Raw genomic sequence first — 18,354 nt, forward strand, 5'->3', positions numbered from 1 at the left:
GACGAGGAACTACAGGCAAATGGTATCAGACATCAGTACGTGGATGGCCGGATCTGTCTTCGTGATCGATAATTCCGGACTACTTAGGTAGGTACCTAATATTTGCAACAGTTACCGTTACTACACGGGATTTCATTACAGGACGGAAGGGCCTGAGGTTCCATTCACCTTATACCTACGTCCTACGCTGAATAGCTAGTATGATCGCGAGCGCGCTTCTTGTATTCCTTAGTTTGTATACCAGGGAAACTGAAAGCTACGTCAGAACTCCCCATAATGAAACAACATACACATTCGACCGTATTTATTTGGGTGTAGGACAAACATGATTATGGGTTGTGTTGTCAAAGCGGTCACCGCCTATGTCTCGTAGATGATACCATGTGGGCTGCGAAGAGAATTAAACGGTCACATTGGAAGATGTGCCCACAGTATCTGATTGAGGGTGCTCTCCCATCTGCAGTAGGATAATGAAGTACGTCATAATAAATCCGAAAACCTGAAACACATGAGAATATGTTATAATATTAATATGCAGTAGCCAGACATCGATTCATTTAGGGGATTCACAATAATAGGTAGTGACTAGTGAGACAGCTATAACTGCAACGAATCAACTATGAACTAGAGCATGTTACCATGCGTTAATTGATGATGTATTATAAAGCGTGCTAGTGCAAAATAAGCTGTTATGTGTATCATAGAATCAATTATTTTGAATCACGGCGTGTTCTTCGAATAACATTTCGGAAAGCGCCTTTCTCGGAATTCTTACCGCAAGAATGTTGCTTTTCTCAATTATGAAAAACCCCATTGCCGTGACATTGAATGGAAGCTTGACGATCTGTAAGAAAGCCTTCTTCTGACGCCTGTCTGCTTTAGACACGACGCTCCAATCCATCGTCGTGAGCGTTTCCGCCAGCGCTGCATTCTGAAAACAATTATGCATTGTTGGAATAAGAAAAGTTTTGACCTTAAACGGCGTTTAAACGTTTTTCTCAGACCCCTGCATGTGTCGCCATTCAAACAATATTGTTAAATGGTAACCGGTGGGGTAGTTTTTGGCAATGGTAAGTGTTTGTCATTGTTTGTGGCTTGACCCAAGACCTTGTAAATTTGTCTAGGTACATAAAGGATCAAGAAATGCTAGGTACACATATTTTTTCTTATGCGCATCGCATTCCTCAAGCATGCACGCTCAGGGGACATATAAGCACTAAGTATAGGTAAATACCTGCAGTACATACATACCGGTATGTCTGTCAGGTAAGATTAGGTCAAGTGGCACGTCTGACCTTTTCCGTAATGTCTGAGCCGTAGACCGAATAGGCGATCACACGCCAGAGAAACAGTATGATATAAACCGTGTAAGACGCCACCTTCGTGTGGGCTCCGAGGTCATCGAACGCCGAAACATTCGAAAGCTGTAAAAAGAGTGATTCGGTTAGCCGGTCGTTAAATTGAGAATGTTTCTTCGCACACCACTACGAACGGTCACACAAACGTACAAATCACGAACGGTGTCACTGAAAATCGCTAACTCTGGAGGATGGTGACACGGTACGGTTGATGACGTCACCTACCACGACGCTGGCGTAGGCACTGGTGACGATGTTGATCAGCGACGCGGCGTAGCAGCCGAACAGCGGCAGTCCACACAGGCCGTTCAGCCGGGCTAACAGCCTGCGAGACGATAAACGGGTGGGGCAGGACTTGTGAATAACGCAGACTAATGTATAACGTCTACATCCCATGTTTACGGGTTATTCTAAACATTAAGCTGCAATTTCATTGCACAAAATTTGGCATACATTAGAAGGCAATGGTAGCCCACAGTGCAGTGTCAACACACGGCGGTGGCGGCACTGACCGGCGAATGTCGCTGTAGTACTCCTCCGCTGCCGCCAGCCTTTCGCCGTCGCTCATTGGGCCGTCTCCGACCGACTGTGACGTCACCACACCGGGCGCCGCCATCTTGACACGCTGACCCCAGTTCTTCGTGACTCTTTTCTCACGGCCTCGCTTCTCATCTTGATTGGGAGAGACTTGTCGATTAGAGCGCAGAAGAGTCAGGTTAAACAGCGTCCCATCGGCCAACTGTGACGCTTTGTTCTTTGCGTCACCTCCAACCTCGGTGGAAAGGTCAAGGTCAAGGTCAAGGTCAGGTTCAGTGTGCACCTTGCAGGTCAGGCTGGTCCGAGTGACGGTCCCGCCAGACGAGGGGTCCAGCTGCTCTCGAAGCACGGTCAGATGGAAGCTGATCGCACTCAGCCAAATGAAAAGGCACACGTCGAATGTTGCTGTCAAGCAGCAAGTGAAAATCACCACGATAACCTGCAAAAGGACGGGGTTATGTTTGAGCATTCAAGCAACGGCTCGCAGCGGCAGGCGCAAGTCGTTCAGTTTTATATCAGCACTAGCCACGAATCATATATGTAGGTCACGACACTAAAGAAAATGACGAGAAATTTTAAAAATGCCGCAGGGATAGTCGAAATAAGATAAACACAACAAAGGCAAACATGCCACAGCTTAGTTACAACTTGGATACCACAATCAATAAAAACAGACCGACGGTAGCTCGTGTTATCACCTGGAATCCGAAGATGCACCAGTAGCCGGTCGGGTTTCGCAGCCCCTCGGGCACATACACCACTGCCAGGTATCTGGGGTGACGGTACTCCCCGGGCACCAGCACAAAGCAGAGCCACAGCACGAGCACAGCAGCGGACAGCAGCACGATCAGGGAGCACTGCAGCAGCAGGCGGCGACGGTCCGGGCGCCGCGGCACCCGCACACGGCCGTACAGCGACTCCAGGCCCAGCGAGATCGCCTCCAGACTGCGGCACGACCGACGGGGGATGTGGTGAGCAGCAGGGACACTTCCAGTTGTCAAAGTGTGACGGTTGGCTCCTGTTTTCCACAGCAATGAATGTAAATGCGCGCGTAATGTAATGCGGTACAGCATAAATTCAGGCGCCGACTACTAGCGACATCTGTTGGCAGGAATACAAGAAGCCCTACTCCAGCGTGAAATCGTGACACAGTCGATTCGTACTAGTCCCTCGCTGCTCAGTCGCCAACGAAGCAAGGTGTATTGAACACAGTTATGTTTTGATTGAACCGACACTTGACTCGAGCCCTAAGCTTGACAGCGACGCCGTAAATAAGACAATAAACAAAGTATCGCTATCAGCGCTCATCTCATAAAACCTGGCACTTTCACCGCGTCGGCCTGTTCACTCACTCGCTGTTCCGGCGCAGCATGAGCAGCACGAGCAGCGCCTGCAGAATGTAGCCGTGTTCGGAGACGGCCTCACTCCAGAGCAGCAGGCTGAGTCGCTCCAGCGGCAGCAGGGCGGCGCCCAGCAGGGTGACCGCCAGCAGGGCGCCCGGGACCAGCCGCAGCAGACGGGCCGGCAGCGACGCGCGCCGCTCGTACAGCGCCGAGAGCGTCAGCCAGCCGCAGAGGGTTAGAGAGAGCCGCAGGGTGCGGGCGAACAGGCACCGCGAGACGGCCATCCTGCGGCCGGCGGGGGAGAGAAATGGACAGGGTGACCGAAGTAGGGATGAGCAGCTAACGACCGCTAACGGGCGATGATCTTGATAAATGGAACGGACTAATGGAACTAGAAAGAAAGTCAACGGAAATCACTTGCATGTGCTTGTCATGAATATAGCCACCGTGCAATAGGTTTGCATGTCCAAAGACATTTGCTTGGTTTTTACCTACTTCACTGAATTCCTTGAATCATCAGGCACCAACTATGTATGTGCTCATGAGCCGGAACATTTTGTCCTTTGATGTAGGTCTACGTCTATATGTAATGCTGGTAAATGGGCCAGCGAATAATTAGGTACGAGATTATTCATTCCCGTGACGTTCCGACCTGCATAATTTTTTCTGACAGACACTTGAATCACTAGCGCAAATATTAGATTTAGATTGTTCCGGTTCTGCCTATACGGCAAGCGTTTCTTGAGTGGCAATGCCGAAATTATATTTTTACTATGTACACATCCGCATATCGAGTCACTCCATTTGACGACGAAACTGTTTAAGCTGCAACAAAAGCCCGACAAACGAACAATATTACACAGACAGATTTGAAGAAATTGTAGCACGCTACATCTTGAACATTTAACGTAGTATCTTTTCGGCACGGCTCGGTCCGGCAGTCCCTCTCCCTCGCAGTCCGGCCACACGCCTAGCTCGCTTTCCCACACCCAATTCCCCCCCCCCCCCAGTTCCCCTAATCTATCACTGTCCGCACAGAATGGGCAGCCGTTAAACTCCCATTAAGACGCGCGCTTTTGGAGACAGCTACCGCAGGATGAACGATTCGAACCCCAACAAGTAACAGCTGGATCAGTAACATTGTCAACAGCTCATGGACCCACGCCGAGGACAGATAACGGCTGGGAGCGCTGGATCAGTAAGATATGTCAACAGATCATGGAGCAGTGTCAAGGATGGATGCCGGCTGGAGCACACAGCCTCCTTTGTCGGGTACATCAGCCCAGGGTGAGTGACCCTGGCAAAACAACCGGGTGACCGACCTCACAATGGCCTCATGAGGTAGTTCCAGAGATCTCCGCAGAGGAAGAAGGCGCTGACTTACGGCCACACCCGGGCCAGTGGGCGGAGCAAGAGTGACGTCACAAGGGGCGTTGCCGGCAGACGAAACGGAAGGAAACAAAAGTTTGAATAAAATGAAATTGAAGAATCAAAATTAAAACTCGAAAATCACAAACCTTTCGGGGATTGTTTTATGCCAGCGATTACTAAAATGATAAAGCACTCAACACGAAGACGATTCGACGGCCAAAAATTGCAGGCACAGAGGAGCAAGGTGACTAAACAGGACAGAGGGCGCCATCTTACGGCCCCACCCACCAGAAGAAGGCAGAGGAAGATGACGTCGCAAGGGCGTGGCAGTCACCCCTCCCCCCCCCAACTATAAAAGGGTGCGCCACCCAACCAGAGGCAGAATCACAGTCGAGCAGCCGAGAGTCACAGTCCACAGCTGGAGCCGGAGACGCCATCTGGGAGCCGCCGTCAGTCCGGGTCACCCGCGAGAAGCCTCTTCAGTTCGAGTGACCAGAGCCGGAGGACAACCGCCGACGCTTGAGACCACACTGAGAAGCGGAAGCGCAGAGAACTCCAGAATGTGAGTGTTGTTGAAAAGTCTGCTCAATCCCAATCCTTGCCCCCCCCCCCCTCTGCCCAGCGTGCCGTGCCCGTGACGACTGCCAAACATTTTCGGTTACCATAAAATGCACTCTCAATTGGAATTGGAAAACTTAAATTACTTTGAACTTATTGGTCCAGACACCCTAGTAGCATGTTAGGATCTGAATTTCGAGGTCATGTCAGAGTCGCCAGCAAACCGTTATTGTCAGTGGGAGTTCACGATTAGGCCAAGAGCGAGATCCGAAAATTTACATAAGTAGCTCAGTGTCACGAACGCTGAAATTGATGACAGGATGCGTGACAACGTTGAAATGTCTTTGTCTTCGGTCAAGATGGTTCGTTCGATTTATTATGGGCGATGGCCAGGTGCGTTTTGAGGTTGGAACGTTTGTGAAATAAAGGGTTTAGATTCGTGCTGTACTCACTAAAAGTTGCATTGCGAAATCATTGGTAATATTGCTGTAATCTAAAATGGAAGCTAAAATGGAAGTCGAAATCAATTATAGAACAGGTAAATACGTTTGAAAGGAATGTAATGTTTTAAGGTGGCGACTGATTCATGCGATCGATCTATGAATATGGCTATGAATTATGATTTGCGACAGATACGAATGCTTGAGCGTACGGCGGAATTTTTCCTGTTACTTAGGTGCATAGTTGCGAGCAGTGGTTTGAGGTTGACGGTTTGACACTTTGCGACTTTAGATGGTCACTTTGCGTCATTGAAATTGCGAAATGTCGAGTAACAGGTAGATGTAGAAATGTTTGTGGTTAGAACTAATATGCGACTAATATAGGTACCGATCGTTGTGCTTTGTAGAATAAATACTAGAAAGGACCAGCTTTGTTGGGAAACGATCAAATGGGACAGGAGTAAAAAAAAAAAAAAAACTTACGTGGAATGGAGCTGATGAGATGTCGAACAGGGAGATATCGAAGCGATATTTTACCAGATTCACACTCACTGACACAGCCGTTGAATCTCCCGGCCCGAAGAGACCGCACACACCAGTACTGCACCGCGAGTGATGACGCGCCCATCGCGGCGCGGCCTTGACAACTGTCGACTGTCGACGCGGCGCCGGCCGGCGGCCGTCGTAATCGTCGTTCCCGACACGGGCGTTGAGCCGCCAGAGGGCGCGAGAAGCAGCCACAACAGGGGCAGTGGGTTAGCCGTAATTGGGGCGCGGGCGGTAGGTGAAGGTCACGTATAGGAGTCTGGTTAGTTGCGGAAAGTTGCAACGGGATAAGAACGTAGACAGTTAAATATGATATGCTATATGATATCTAGGACTGCACTTCGTTTGATGCGCATTGTTTACTGCTAATAGGATGATTTAAATTAGATTCCCTATGAAAGGCTAGGGACCCTATGACAACATTCTGGCACTCTATAAAGATAATTTGTTTAGGTAACTAGTAGCCCATCAGAAGCTATCGAACGAGTTTCAAGGAGGCATTTCCGTTTGAGCATTCAGTAATTCACCATGGTACGGTGGATCACAACCAGACGGCAGATCGATGCGTGTTAATTGGTTCTAGATCATATGTCTGATTAAATCAAGAGCGGTTCAAGGTCTGCTAGGATTGTATACGAGAACTGATGATAAGGTTCACGCGTGTAGCAGCAATTAGGACTTGAGATTACGATTAGATTTGGTTAAATTATGCGTTTCTGCTATTCGCGTTCTTGCGAGTTAGCGCCAATAATTACTCCAACAATATTGGCACAGGGCATTGTGAGGCACAGACGGCTTGTTTGCCCGCCTCCTATGGCGTAACGTTTACCAGCATGACTGTATGAGACACAGATGCACTTCTCGAAACCCACGTCCAGACCGGAATAATAAGAGGGACACACCGTCACGTACGCAGGGCATATGCACGTTTTCCGCCAGTGGTACCGGCCACTGTTAATTTTCCCGCTTAGGTAACACTGGGTGAGAAGGCAGTGAGAGGTTTCTACGGCAGGGGGGAAGGGGAAGATTGGCACAGTATGCAGTGGAGAGTAAGTTATGCCAAAGGCAAGAAGCCGAAGGTCAGGGGTGAGTCACCCAAAGGGCGGATAAGGCGAGCCGTAGTGTCCCGGATAAGTCCTCATACTTATTTCGTAAAGGTACTCTAATCGGTACTGGACAGCCTCAGGGGAGGGAAGAATGTACTCCAGGACACGTAAGGCCTTGAATAGTAAATCCCATGGTTAAGGATAGTTCCAGGATATGAACTAGGGTCCCTGGGTCGTGAACGGGAATGTTACACGCGGACCGGAAGAGGGCATAGGTAATCTCTCCCGGTAGAGAGATAAGTCGGATATAAATCGTGTATGTGTGTACCATAAGTCTATCGGTCGTGTAGTGAATCCCATAAATTAGTAGGGTGGATATTTATGCAATTATTCTGGACGGCCCTGCGGTAAGTATCTTTGTCGCCGGTTAGCGGAGCATGCATATGGATTTCGGAAAGAGACATTTATCTCGCCGGGGAGATCGCTATTAGTCAGGCACCTAACGCCATCGGAGGGAATTCGAGGGGCGCTAAATAAATTTGGGGTGAATATATGACGAACGAACGTAGAGAGAGGATGAGAGTGAGAATGGTAAAGGATGAATCTTAGGATAAGGCCGATGGGAGTTTAGCGAAGCTCAGTTAGGACAGTCAAACTAATTAATCTCGAGGGCAACTTAAAACTAGCAACGCTAATACGAATTAAGTGGGCAATTTTCTTAATGGGAAGGCCAGTGATATAGGAATGGGTGACTGGACGAATGATCACATTCAATTTATCAATGTAATTACCACCCATATGTTTGGCAGTGGTCATCGGGACTTCGAATGCCCTGTCCTTCACCTGCCCAACTGTGCCGCAAACCCAGCTGATCGGATACCTCTATCCCTAATCCGAGCAGTGAAGAAGCATCTCGTGCATCATGGTCTATACAATGAACAGAATCATCAAGCCTCTAAATTAAAAAGCATCTTCCATCAGATGTATTTGTATGCAAGGTGGATCTCTAGACATCTCCCTCAGGTGGATCTCAACACCATCTCAAGATCTCTATCAGGTGGATCTATATCTACATCTATCTCAGGATCTCATCACTATCTGGATCTCTCTCTAGATCTATCTCGGGATCTTTTCCAAGACTCTCAAGCTCCCCTGTTCTACCAGTTCAACTATCGAGTTCATTCCAGCAGCAAATAGCTCTGTTCCTCTACAACCAGCTGAACGACAGTGGACCGCGGTGCTGGATCAACCGCAAAGAAGGCGTTTGATTACCCGCAAGGAAGCAGTTATTATCCTCTCTTCTTCTTCTTTTCTAAATCCCCTCGCTACAAATGGCGCCCAAAACGTGGGGATTTGATAATTCTCAAATTGTGAAGCTGGTAGACTGGCACAAGCCGCCGAACCCGAAGTTGATGAATTGAAAGTCAACCGTATGGAGAAGAGGAAGAAGTTGAAGAATAGAGCAGGTGTTCGAAATACCGGCAGCAGTGGAAATGAGCGTGCTGCAGGGGTCGATATGAAGAAAGAGGATGAGCTAAAGAAAGCTGTGTGAAGATGATGAAGCTTATGATGGTGGCTGATGACAGGGAAGTTGAAGAATTGAGCAGGTGTTCGAAATACTGACAGCAGTGGAAATAAACGTGCTGCAGGGGTCGACGTGAAGGAAGAGGATGAGCTAAAGAAAGATGTGTGAAGATGATGAAGCTTATGATGGTGGCTGATGAGAGGAAGCGGTCTTACGAATACTGAAAAGGACATAGAAGAAGTTGTTGAAGATAAGATAAGGAAATGAAGCTGTCTCATGAACAAAGGATCAGACTAATACAGAAGACAGGCCGAAAATGAAACTTGACAATTGTTTGCATCAGCATATCAATTCTTCTACGTTCTGCTGTACAACAAGTCCAAGTCTCGGTCAGCTGCTGTATTGCAAAGGAGAGCTCGAACTTTCTAGAGTATTGAGGATAAAAGGACAGCAATATCAAAAGCAGAAGAGGAAGAAGAACAGGCGAAATCCTCGTGTTGTACTGAATCAAAATCAAACACGGTCGTCTTCACAACACAGCCAAGGCGATTATCATGTTGGTGAACGAGGAGAGGGTGCCAGGATGCTGCAAGACCAACTGCCAAACGATCCATTCAGATGGGCTGCTGCAGAGATCACCCACCTGGGCTGCTGCGACGGCGGTCACCTGGTCCGCCGAAAGGTCGCTACCTGAGCTGCCACGGAGGTCACCAGTGCTGCCACGGGGATGCATTGCCCTCGCGTGCTGCCTCGGAGGTCACTCACCTGAGCGGCCGCGGAAGTCGCCTACCTGAGCTGCCACGGAGGTTGTCACCGGGTCTGCCACGAAGGTCACCTACCCGGGCTGCCATGGAGGTCACCCACTTGAGCTGCCGCGGAAGTCGCATACCTGAGCTGCCACGGATGTCATCTGTGCTGCCACGGAGGATGCATTGCCCTCGCGTGCTGCCCCGGGGGTCACTCAACTGAGCTGCCGCGGAAGTCGCCTACCTGAGCTGCCACGGGGGATGCATTGCCATCGCGTGCTGCCTCGGGGGTCACTCACATGAGCTGCCGCGGAAGTCGCCTACCTGAGCTACCACGGAGGCTGTCACCGGGTCTGCCACGAGGGTCACCTACCTGGGCTGCCACGGAAGTCGCCTACCTGAGCTACAACGGAGGCTGTCACGGGTCTCCCACGATGGTCACCCAACCGGGCTGCCACGGGGATGCGTTGCCCTCGCGTGCTGCCTCGGGGGTCACCCACCTGAGCTGCCATGGAGGTCGCTCACCTGAGCTGCCACGGAGCCTGCCACCCGGGCGGCCACAGAGGTCGCGGCAGGGCCGGCCATGGAGGTCGCCTACCCGGACTGCCACAGAGGTGTCATCCACCTGGGCTGCCACGTAGGCTGCCCACACGGGCCGCCGTGCAAGCTGCCCACCCGGGCTGCCACGGAACCCGCCGTCCGGGCTGCTGTGGAATCTTCCCACCCTGGCTGCCGTGGAGGCCGCCCCACCCAGGCTGCCACCCGGGCTGCCGTGAAGGCTGCCCACCCGGGCTGCCATGGAGGCCGCCACCCGAACTGCTGTTGAGGCCGCCCACCTGGGCTGCCATGGCAGCCTTCACCCTCCTGAGAAGCCACTTACCGAACGGCCACCGACGACATCGGGCTAACCAAAGTGGTTGGTGCCCGTGACCCGGATCTGGTGAACGACAAACTGAGGTGGGGACGAGGAACAACAGGTGCGTGTGTGTACTGTACTAGGTATACGATGTCATGTTGTAGGCGTTGCTGAAGATCAGATGATTGTGTAGATTTAGATGAGTAAGGGGTATGACTTTTCTTCGTATGAGTTGCGAGGACGCAACTAGGGTTGTTTGGACTGAAGATGTAGCACGCTACATCTTGAACATTTAACGTAGTATCTTTTCGGCACGGCTCGGTCCGGCAGTCCCTCTCCCTCGCAGTCCGGCCACACGCCTAGCTCGCTTTCCCACACCCAATTCCCCCCCCCCCCCCCAGTTCCCCTAATCTATCACTGTCCGCACAGAATGGGCAGCCGTTAAACTCCCATTAAGACGCGCGCTTTTGGAGACAGCTACCGCAGGATGAACGATTCGAACCCCAACAAGTAACAGCTGGATCAGTAACATTGTCAACAGCTCATGGACCCACGCCGAGGACAGATAACGGCTGGGAGCGCTGGATCAGTAAGATATGTCAACAGATCATGGAGCAGTGTCAAGGATGGATGCCGGCTGGAGCACACAGCCTCCTTTGTCGGGTACATCAGCCCAGGGTGAGTGACCCTGGCAAAACAACCGGGTGACCGACCTCACAATGGCCTCATGAGGTAGTTCCAGAGATCTCCGCAGAGGAAGAAGGCGCTGACTTACGGCCACACCCGGGCCAGTGGGCGGAGCAAGAGTGACGTCACAAGGGGCGTTGCCGGCAGACGAAACGGAAGGAAACAAAAGTTTGAATAAAATGAAATTGAAGAATCAAAATTAAAACTCGAAAATCACAAACCTTTCGGGGATTGTTTTATGCCAGCGATTACTAAAATGATAAAGCACTCAACACGAAGACGATTCGACGGCCAAAAATTGCAGGCACAGAGGAGCAAGGTGACTAAACAGGACAGAGGGCGCCATCTTACGGCCCCACCCACCAGAAGAAGGCAGAGGAAGATGACGTCGCAAGGGCGTGGCAGTCACCCCTCCCCCCCCCCCCAACTATAAAAGGGTGCGCCACCCAACCAGAGGCAGAATCACAGTCGAGCAGCCGAGAGTCACAGTCCACAGCTGGAGCCGGAGACGCCATCTGGGAGCCGCCGTCAGTCCGGGTCACCCGCGAGAAGCCTCTTCAGTTCGAGTGACCAGAGCCGGAGGACAACCGCCGACGCTTGAGACCACACTGAGAAGCGGAAGCGCAGAGAACTCCAGAATGTGAGTGTTGTTGAAAAGTCTGCTCAATCCCAATCCTTGCCCCCCCCCCCTCTGCCCAGCGTGCCGTGCCCGTGACGACTGCCAAACATTTTCGGTTACCATAAAATGCACTCTCAATTGGAATTGGAAAACTTAAATTACTTTGAACTTATTGGTCCAGACACCCTAGTAGCATGTTAGGATCTGAATTTCGAGGTCATGTCAGAGTCGCCAGCAAACCGTTATTGTCAGTGGGAGTTCACGATTAGGCCAAGAGCGAGATCCGAAAATTTACATAAGTAGCTCAGTGTCACGAACGCTGAAATTGATGACAGGATGCGTGACAACGTTGAAATGTCTTTGTCTTCGGTCAAGATGGTTCGTTCGATTTATTATGGGCGATGACCAGGTGCGTTTTGAGGTTGGAACGTTTGTGAAATAAAGGGTTTAGATTCGTGCTGTACTCACTAAAAGTTGCATTGCGAAATCATTGGTAATATTGCTGTAATCTAAAATGGAAGCTAAAATGGAAGTCGAAATCAATTATAGAACAGGTAAATACGTTTGAAAGGAATGTAATGTTTTAAGGTGGCGACTGATTCATGCGATCGATCTATGAATATGGCTATGAATTATGATTTGCGACAGATACGAATGCTTGAGCGTACGGCGGAATTTTTCCTGTTACTTAGGTGCATAGTTGCGAGCAGTGGTTTGAGGTTGACGGTTTGACACTTTGCGACTTTAGATGGTCACTTTGCGTCATTGAAATTGCGAAATGTCGAGTAACAGGTAGATGTAGAAATGTTTGTGGTTAGAACTAATATGCGACTAATATAGGTACCGATCGTTGTGCTTTGTAGAATAAATACTAGAAAGGACCAGCTTTGTTGGGAAACGATCAAATGGGACAGGAGTAAAAAAAAAAAAAACTTACGTGGAATGGAGCTGATGAGATGTCGAACAGGGAGATATCGAAGCGATATTTTACCAGATTCACACTCACTGACACAGCCGTTGAATCTCCCGGCCCGAAGAGACCGCACACACCAGTACTGCACCGCGAGTGATGACGCGCCCATCGCGGCGCGGCCTTGACAACTGTCGACTGTCGACGCGGCGCCGGCCGGCGGCCGTCGTAATCGTCGTTCCCGACACGGGCGTTGAGCCGCCAGAGGGCGCGAGAAGCAGCCACAACAGGGGCAGTGGGTTAGCCGTAATTGGGGCGCGGGCGGTAGGTGAAGGTCACGTATAGGAGTCTGGTTAGTTGCGGAAAGTTGCAACGGGATAAGAACGTAGACAGTTAAATATGATATGCTATATGATATCTAGGACTGCACTTCGTTTGATGCGCATTGTTTACTGCTAATAGGATGATTTAAATTAGATTCCCTATGAAAGGCTAGGGACCCTATGACAATATTCTGGCACTCTATAAAGATAATTTGTTTAGGTAACTAGTAGCCCATCAGAAGCTATCGAACGAGTTTCAAGGAGGCATTTCCGTTTGAGCATTCAGTAATTCACTATGGTACGGTGGATCACAACCAGACGGCAGATCGATGCGTGTTAATTGGTTCTAGATCATATGTCTGATTAAATCAAGAGCGGTTCAAGGTCTGCTAGGATTGTATACGAGAACTGATGATAAGGTTCACGCGTGTAGCAGCAATTAGGACTTGAGATTACGATTAGATTTGGTTAAATTATGCGTTTCTGCTATTCGCGTTCTTGCGAGTTAGCGCCAATAATTACTCCAACAATATTGGCACAGGGCATTGTGAGGCACAGACGGCTTGTTTGCCCGCCTCCTATGGCGTAACGTTTACCAGCATGACTGTATGAGACACAGATGCACTTCTCGAAACCCACGTCCAGACCGGAATAATAAGAGGGACACACCGTCACGTACGCAGGGCATATGCACGTTTTCCGCCAGTGGTACCGGCCACTGTTAATTTTCCCGCTTAGGTAACACTGGGTGAGAAGGCAGTGAGAGGTTTCTACGGCAGGGGGGAAGGGGAAGATTGGCACAGTATGCAGTGGAGAGTAAGTTATGCCAAAGGCAAGAAGCCGAAGGTCAGGGGTGAGTCACCCAAAGGGCGGATAAGGCGAGCCGTAGTGTCCCGGATAAGTCCTCATACTTATTTCGTAAAGGTACTCTAATCGGTACTGGACAGCCTCAGGGGAGGGAAGAATGTACTCCAGGACACGTAAGGCCTTGAATAGTAAATCCCATGGTTAAGGATAGTTCCAGGATATGAACTAGGGTCCCTGGGTCGTGAACGGGAATGTTACACGCGGACCGGAAGAGGGCATAGGTAATCTCTCCCGGTAGAGAGATAAGTCGGATATAAATCGTGTATGTGTGTACCATAAGTCTATCGGTCGTGTAGTGAATCCCATAAATTAGTAGGGTGGATATTTATGCAATTATTCTGGACGGCCCTGCGGTAAGTATCTTTGTCGCCGGTTAGCGGAGCATGCATATGGATTTCGGAAAGAGACATTTATCTCGCCGGGGAGATCGCTATTAGTCAGGCACCTAACGCCATCGGAGGGAATTCGAGGGGCGCTAAATAAATTTGGGGTGAATATATGACGAACGAACGTAGAGAGAGGATGAGAGTGAGAATGGTAAAGGATGAATCTTAGGATAAGGCCGATGGGAGTTTAGCGAAGCTCAGTTAGGACAGTCAAACTAATTAATCTCGAGGGCAACTTAAAACTAGCAACGCTAATACGAATTAAGTGGGCAATTTTCTTAATGGGAAGGCCAGTGATATAGGAATGGGTGACTGGACGAATGATCACATTCAATTTATCAATGTAATTACCACCCATATGTTTGGCAGTGGTCATCGGGACTTCGAATGCCCTGTCCTTCACCTGCCCAACTGTGCCGCAAACCCAGCTGATCGGATACCTCTATCCCTAATCCGAGCAGTGAAGAAGCATCTCGTGCATCATGGTCTATACAATGAACAGAATCATCAAGCCTCTAAATTAAAAAGCATCTTCCATCAGATGTATTTGTATGCAAGGTGGATCTCTAGACATCTCCCTCAGGTGGATCTCAACACCATCTCAAGATCTCTATCAGGTGGATCTATATCTACATCTATCTCAGGATCTCATCACTATCTGGATCTCTCTCTAGATCTATCTCGGGATCTTTTCCAAGACTCTCAAGCTCCCCTGTTCTACCAGTTCAACTATCGAGTTCCTTCCAGCAGCAAATAGCTCTGTTCCTCTACAACCAGCTGAACGACAGTGGACCGCGGTGCTGGATCAACCGCAAAGAAGGCGTTTGATTACCCGCAAGGAAGCAGTTATTATCCTCTCTTTCTTCTTCTTTTCTAAATCCCCTCGCTACACTGGCACAATACATGTTGTGCCTTTCCAGGGGTGTCGTTTTCCGAAAATGATTGGTAGGGCCCAAAGGCGGCGGCCGGCCACATGTGGCGGGGCTTAAAAGGTAGGGTACCCCCAAATCTGCCTTTCTCATCGGATTTCGGCCACTTATTTTTTCGCCCTGGTCATTGACAAGACAATTCAAAATCTAGAAAAAAAAAAACATTTTGGAAGTCTAGGTCCTCAACGAGCTCCATGCACAAAACGTGCAGTTAACCCTATTAGTGGCAGGGGGGGTTGTTTTTATCCACCCCTCAGGTTTTTCGGGAATATCTCCGAAATCGCTGAAGCTACGATGCTGAAATTTTCTGACTTTTCCTAAAACTAAATTGGGCACATTCCCTGAAAATTTCAAGTTCATAACTTTACCAGGGGCGGCTCCAGAGCACTGGGAATTGGGGGGTCCTATTCGTGAAGCGAGTCATTTGGGCGAAGATCACGACGCTGCACCAGTTTTACGAACAGTGAATGAAAGGTATTATGTGATAACATATACAGTTATTGTGCATCCTCTTTTGACACGTTTTTGCTATAATAGGCGGATCCAGGCGTCCAAAAGGGGGGGTTATGTTTTACCTCCCAACATAGGTGCCCTGACACCGCCTATGCATGACCAATACAATTGTAGTCGTTCTCTCATAAGAAAATTGTAACATAACAAGACCATTACCACTCTTTTTAGAAACAGCACCAACAAAAACCTTATTTACTATACTTTTTGTGTACCCCCAATCTCAATGATCTGTATCCGCCTATGATTTTTGAAAATGCATATTTTTAGGATCCATGTGAATTCCTGGTTCATTCTCTATCGATCGGCAAAAGTTGCGTTAAGATTGGTTCAGAAACCTGGCCGTGATAAACAGTCTAAAATGTATCTGCAATTTGCCCGTTTTTACCCCCCTCTACCCCCCCTATTGACATTTTTTAATTTTAATTTTTTAGAAATGTAGATCACGTTGAGCGAAATCGAATGCCGTTTGAATTTTGAAAATCGGCCCGTTAGATCTCGAGATATCAAGGGGGGGTCGTAAACAGCCCCCCCCCCTGCCACTAATAGGGGGTAGCCAGGAGCCTGCCACTAATAGGGTTAACCCTCGCCGGACCTATTGGTTTTCTACATACGCGCCGGCCGAGGGGGGGGGGCGGGTACGACCCCCCCCCTCGCCGTTTCGCCCCTGGTGGAGCTAGCGCGTCGCGGAAAAAACGAGCGTGTGCGCCGTTACGAGACGCAGAGATTGGTACCCGATTTTAAGGTCCTAGGTCATCCGGTGACCTCTGAGGTCAGGTCAAGTGCCTCAGGGTACGGTTCAGTTTTTGGTGAATAACTTCGCAAAAAACGGCCGCAGAGCGCCGATTTTGGCAGCATCGTGTTCGACTCGCTCAGGCGCGTCGAATGATATACTTTTTGTCCGGGTCAGGTCAACTTGGGGTGTTGACCTCAGGTCAAGGTCAGGTCAGCACCCCCAGGTCACGAAGTTGGTCGAAAGAGGTCATGTCGCATATCATTCGATTCGGCAGGCCTTCCTGAGTCCATTGGTGCCTTTCCCGACTCGCTAGCTCAATTTGATCAAGAGTTATTGACGAAAAACTAATTTGACCTTGATGACGTCATAAATGACGTCACGCAAGGTCAACATTGCAAAAGTGACGCATCTAACCTTGCAAGGAGTGCATCAAATCACGATTCTGTGTGCTTGAGATAGTTGGAGATCGTTCCCGGCGCCAGAATAGCAGTTTGAATTTTTCCCATTGACTTATAATGGTGAGGTCACGAAAATGACCTGACCTCATATGACCTTTAGGAAAAATCCGAGATATACAAGTTGTGGGACTCATAATGGATACTAGATCCTGCAAGTTTCATTTCCCTGTGACATCTCCTCTGGCAGTGAGGGCGTTGCGAAGTTGCGACATCTGAAGACCGTGCAGAGGTTCACTTATGACGTCATAGGTCAGTGACCTGACCTGACCCAAAAATGCGGTTGGTGTCAAAAGATCCGGCTTGGATCAAAGGTCAGGTATGCCAAGTTTCAGCTCTCTATCGCCAGCGTGTTCGGAGCTATCGCGAAAAAACCCTATGGGGGGGGGGCGGCACCCGCCCCCCCCCCCTCGGCCGGCGAGGGTTAAATAGGCAGTTATAATAGTGTCGGAGGAATGCACGCCATTCTGAAAGAGGCCCACGCCGACTTAAAAGCACGGCTGTGCTGAAAGGGGCCAGGGACGGTTTTGATGGCCCAAGCCGAATGAAAAAGACGGCTACGGGGCCAGGAACGGCTTTGAAGGCCCACGCCAATCGCAGGGTTCGACAACTAACGAGGTCTCGAAACACCACGATAGTTAGAAAGACCTGCTTGCCAAAATAAAAGGATGACGGTACAAGCCGGCATTCAGAAAGTTACATGCCCGACCATGAAGAAGCAGAGAGATACGTCATCGACTTGTTAGACAAAAAAGTTCATTTATTCAAATAACCACCGCTAAGACAAACACATTTCGCGCAGCGCTTCGGCCTTCGGGAGAGCCCTCAAAGTCTCCATAATCAATTGGGTTTTGGACCCATCCCACGTCCAAGACGGCTGCTTTAGTCTCCCTGCAGTCAGCGAAGCTGCCACTGCTAATTTCCTTATGTTGGGGAAGAGGTGGCAACCAGGGGGTGCAGGGTTCGGAAAAAAAGTGGATGCGACAACAACTCGAAGCCACATTTCATCACTTAACTTATCGTCACCCCGCGCAAGTACGCAGGTGCGTGGCCACTGGCCGTGGATCAGTTGCACACTTTATGTCAGCTTCCCTATAGCCTCTCCTTGATGTCTATCGAATGGACGCACATCATCAATTGTGCGCCCCTGTTTTAGAAAGTTGACAAGCAGAGCCCCGTCGGCATACCAAAATGTAACCACTATCACTTTGCCGACTAACTTCAACTCGTACCACTCATTTGGTGGCCGTTACTCGGTGTGCACTGTGCTTCCACTTGCGCAACTCGGCACGGTGTCCCTTAGTGTCAACGTGTGACGCCCACAATTCCTTTACGGTGACAAGTCAATGATACGAGTACCTATCTTCTAGATATTCGATAAGGGGCCAAACACCCCGCTAAGCCTCCTTTCGAGCTTGCCTTTTCTCTGCAGTGTCAGCAAACGGGGGATACATCTTGCAGAGATCTTAAACATAGCATGATAGATTCCAGTGGCGTAGCCAAGTGGGGGGGGGGCACAGGGGGCGCGTGCCCCTCCCATCGGGTCCAGGGGGCCCTTCGGGTCCCTGCGGCGCCAATCGGCCGCTGAGGGTCCACGCTGGCCATA

At 49.7% G+C, this 18,354-nt stretch overlaps 1 protein-coding gene across 1 annotated transcript; it reads right to left on the minus strand.

Moving 5' to 3' along the window:
* Nucleotides 1-289: 289 nt before the first annotated feature.
* On the minus strand, nt 290-10,370 carry LOC122366757. Its single transcript, XM_043339313.1, has 8 exons — nt 10,351-10,370; nt 3,248-3,523; nt 2,594-2,840; nt 1,871-2,334; nt 1,584-1,683; nt 1,296-1,424; nt 776-931; nt 290-499 (listed from the first exon to the last, which is right to left on the minus strand). Exons 1-8 carry the CDS (start codon nt 10,368-10,370, stop codon nt 401-403), a joined length of 1,491 nt encoding a protein of 496 aa, XP_043195248.1. The 3' UTR covers nt 290-400.
* Nucleotides 10,371-18,354: the final 7,984 nt, after the last annotated feature.

Source organism: Amphibalanus amphitrite, unplaced genomic scaffold, assembly GCF_019059575.1.
Source record: "Amphibalanus amphitrite isolate SeventyFive unplaced genomic scaffold, NRLGWU_Aamphi_draft 000828F_arrow, whole genome shotgun sequence".
NCBI classification, from domain to species: domain Eukaryota; kingdom Metazoa; phylum Arthropoda; class Thecostraca; order Balanomorpha; family Balanidae; genus Amphibalanus; species Amphibalanus amphitrite.

Coding starts and splice junctions, on each gene's coding strand:
- LOC122366757 (XM_043339313.1), bottom strand. CDS start 10,370: ATGTCGTCGGTGGCCGTTCG. Junction 2,841..3,247: donor ATGCTGCGCCGGAACAGCGA/GTGAGTGAACAG, acceptor GTCGTGCCGCAG/TCTGGAGGCGATCTCGCTGG. Junction 1,684..1,870: donor TACTACAGCGACATTCGCCG/GTCAGTGCCGCC, acceptor ATCGTCTCGCAG/GCTGTTAGCCCGGCTGAACG.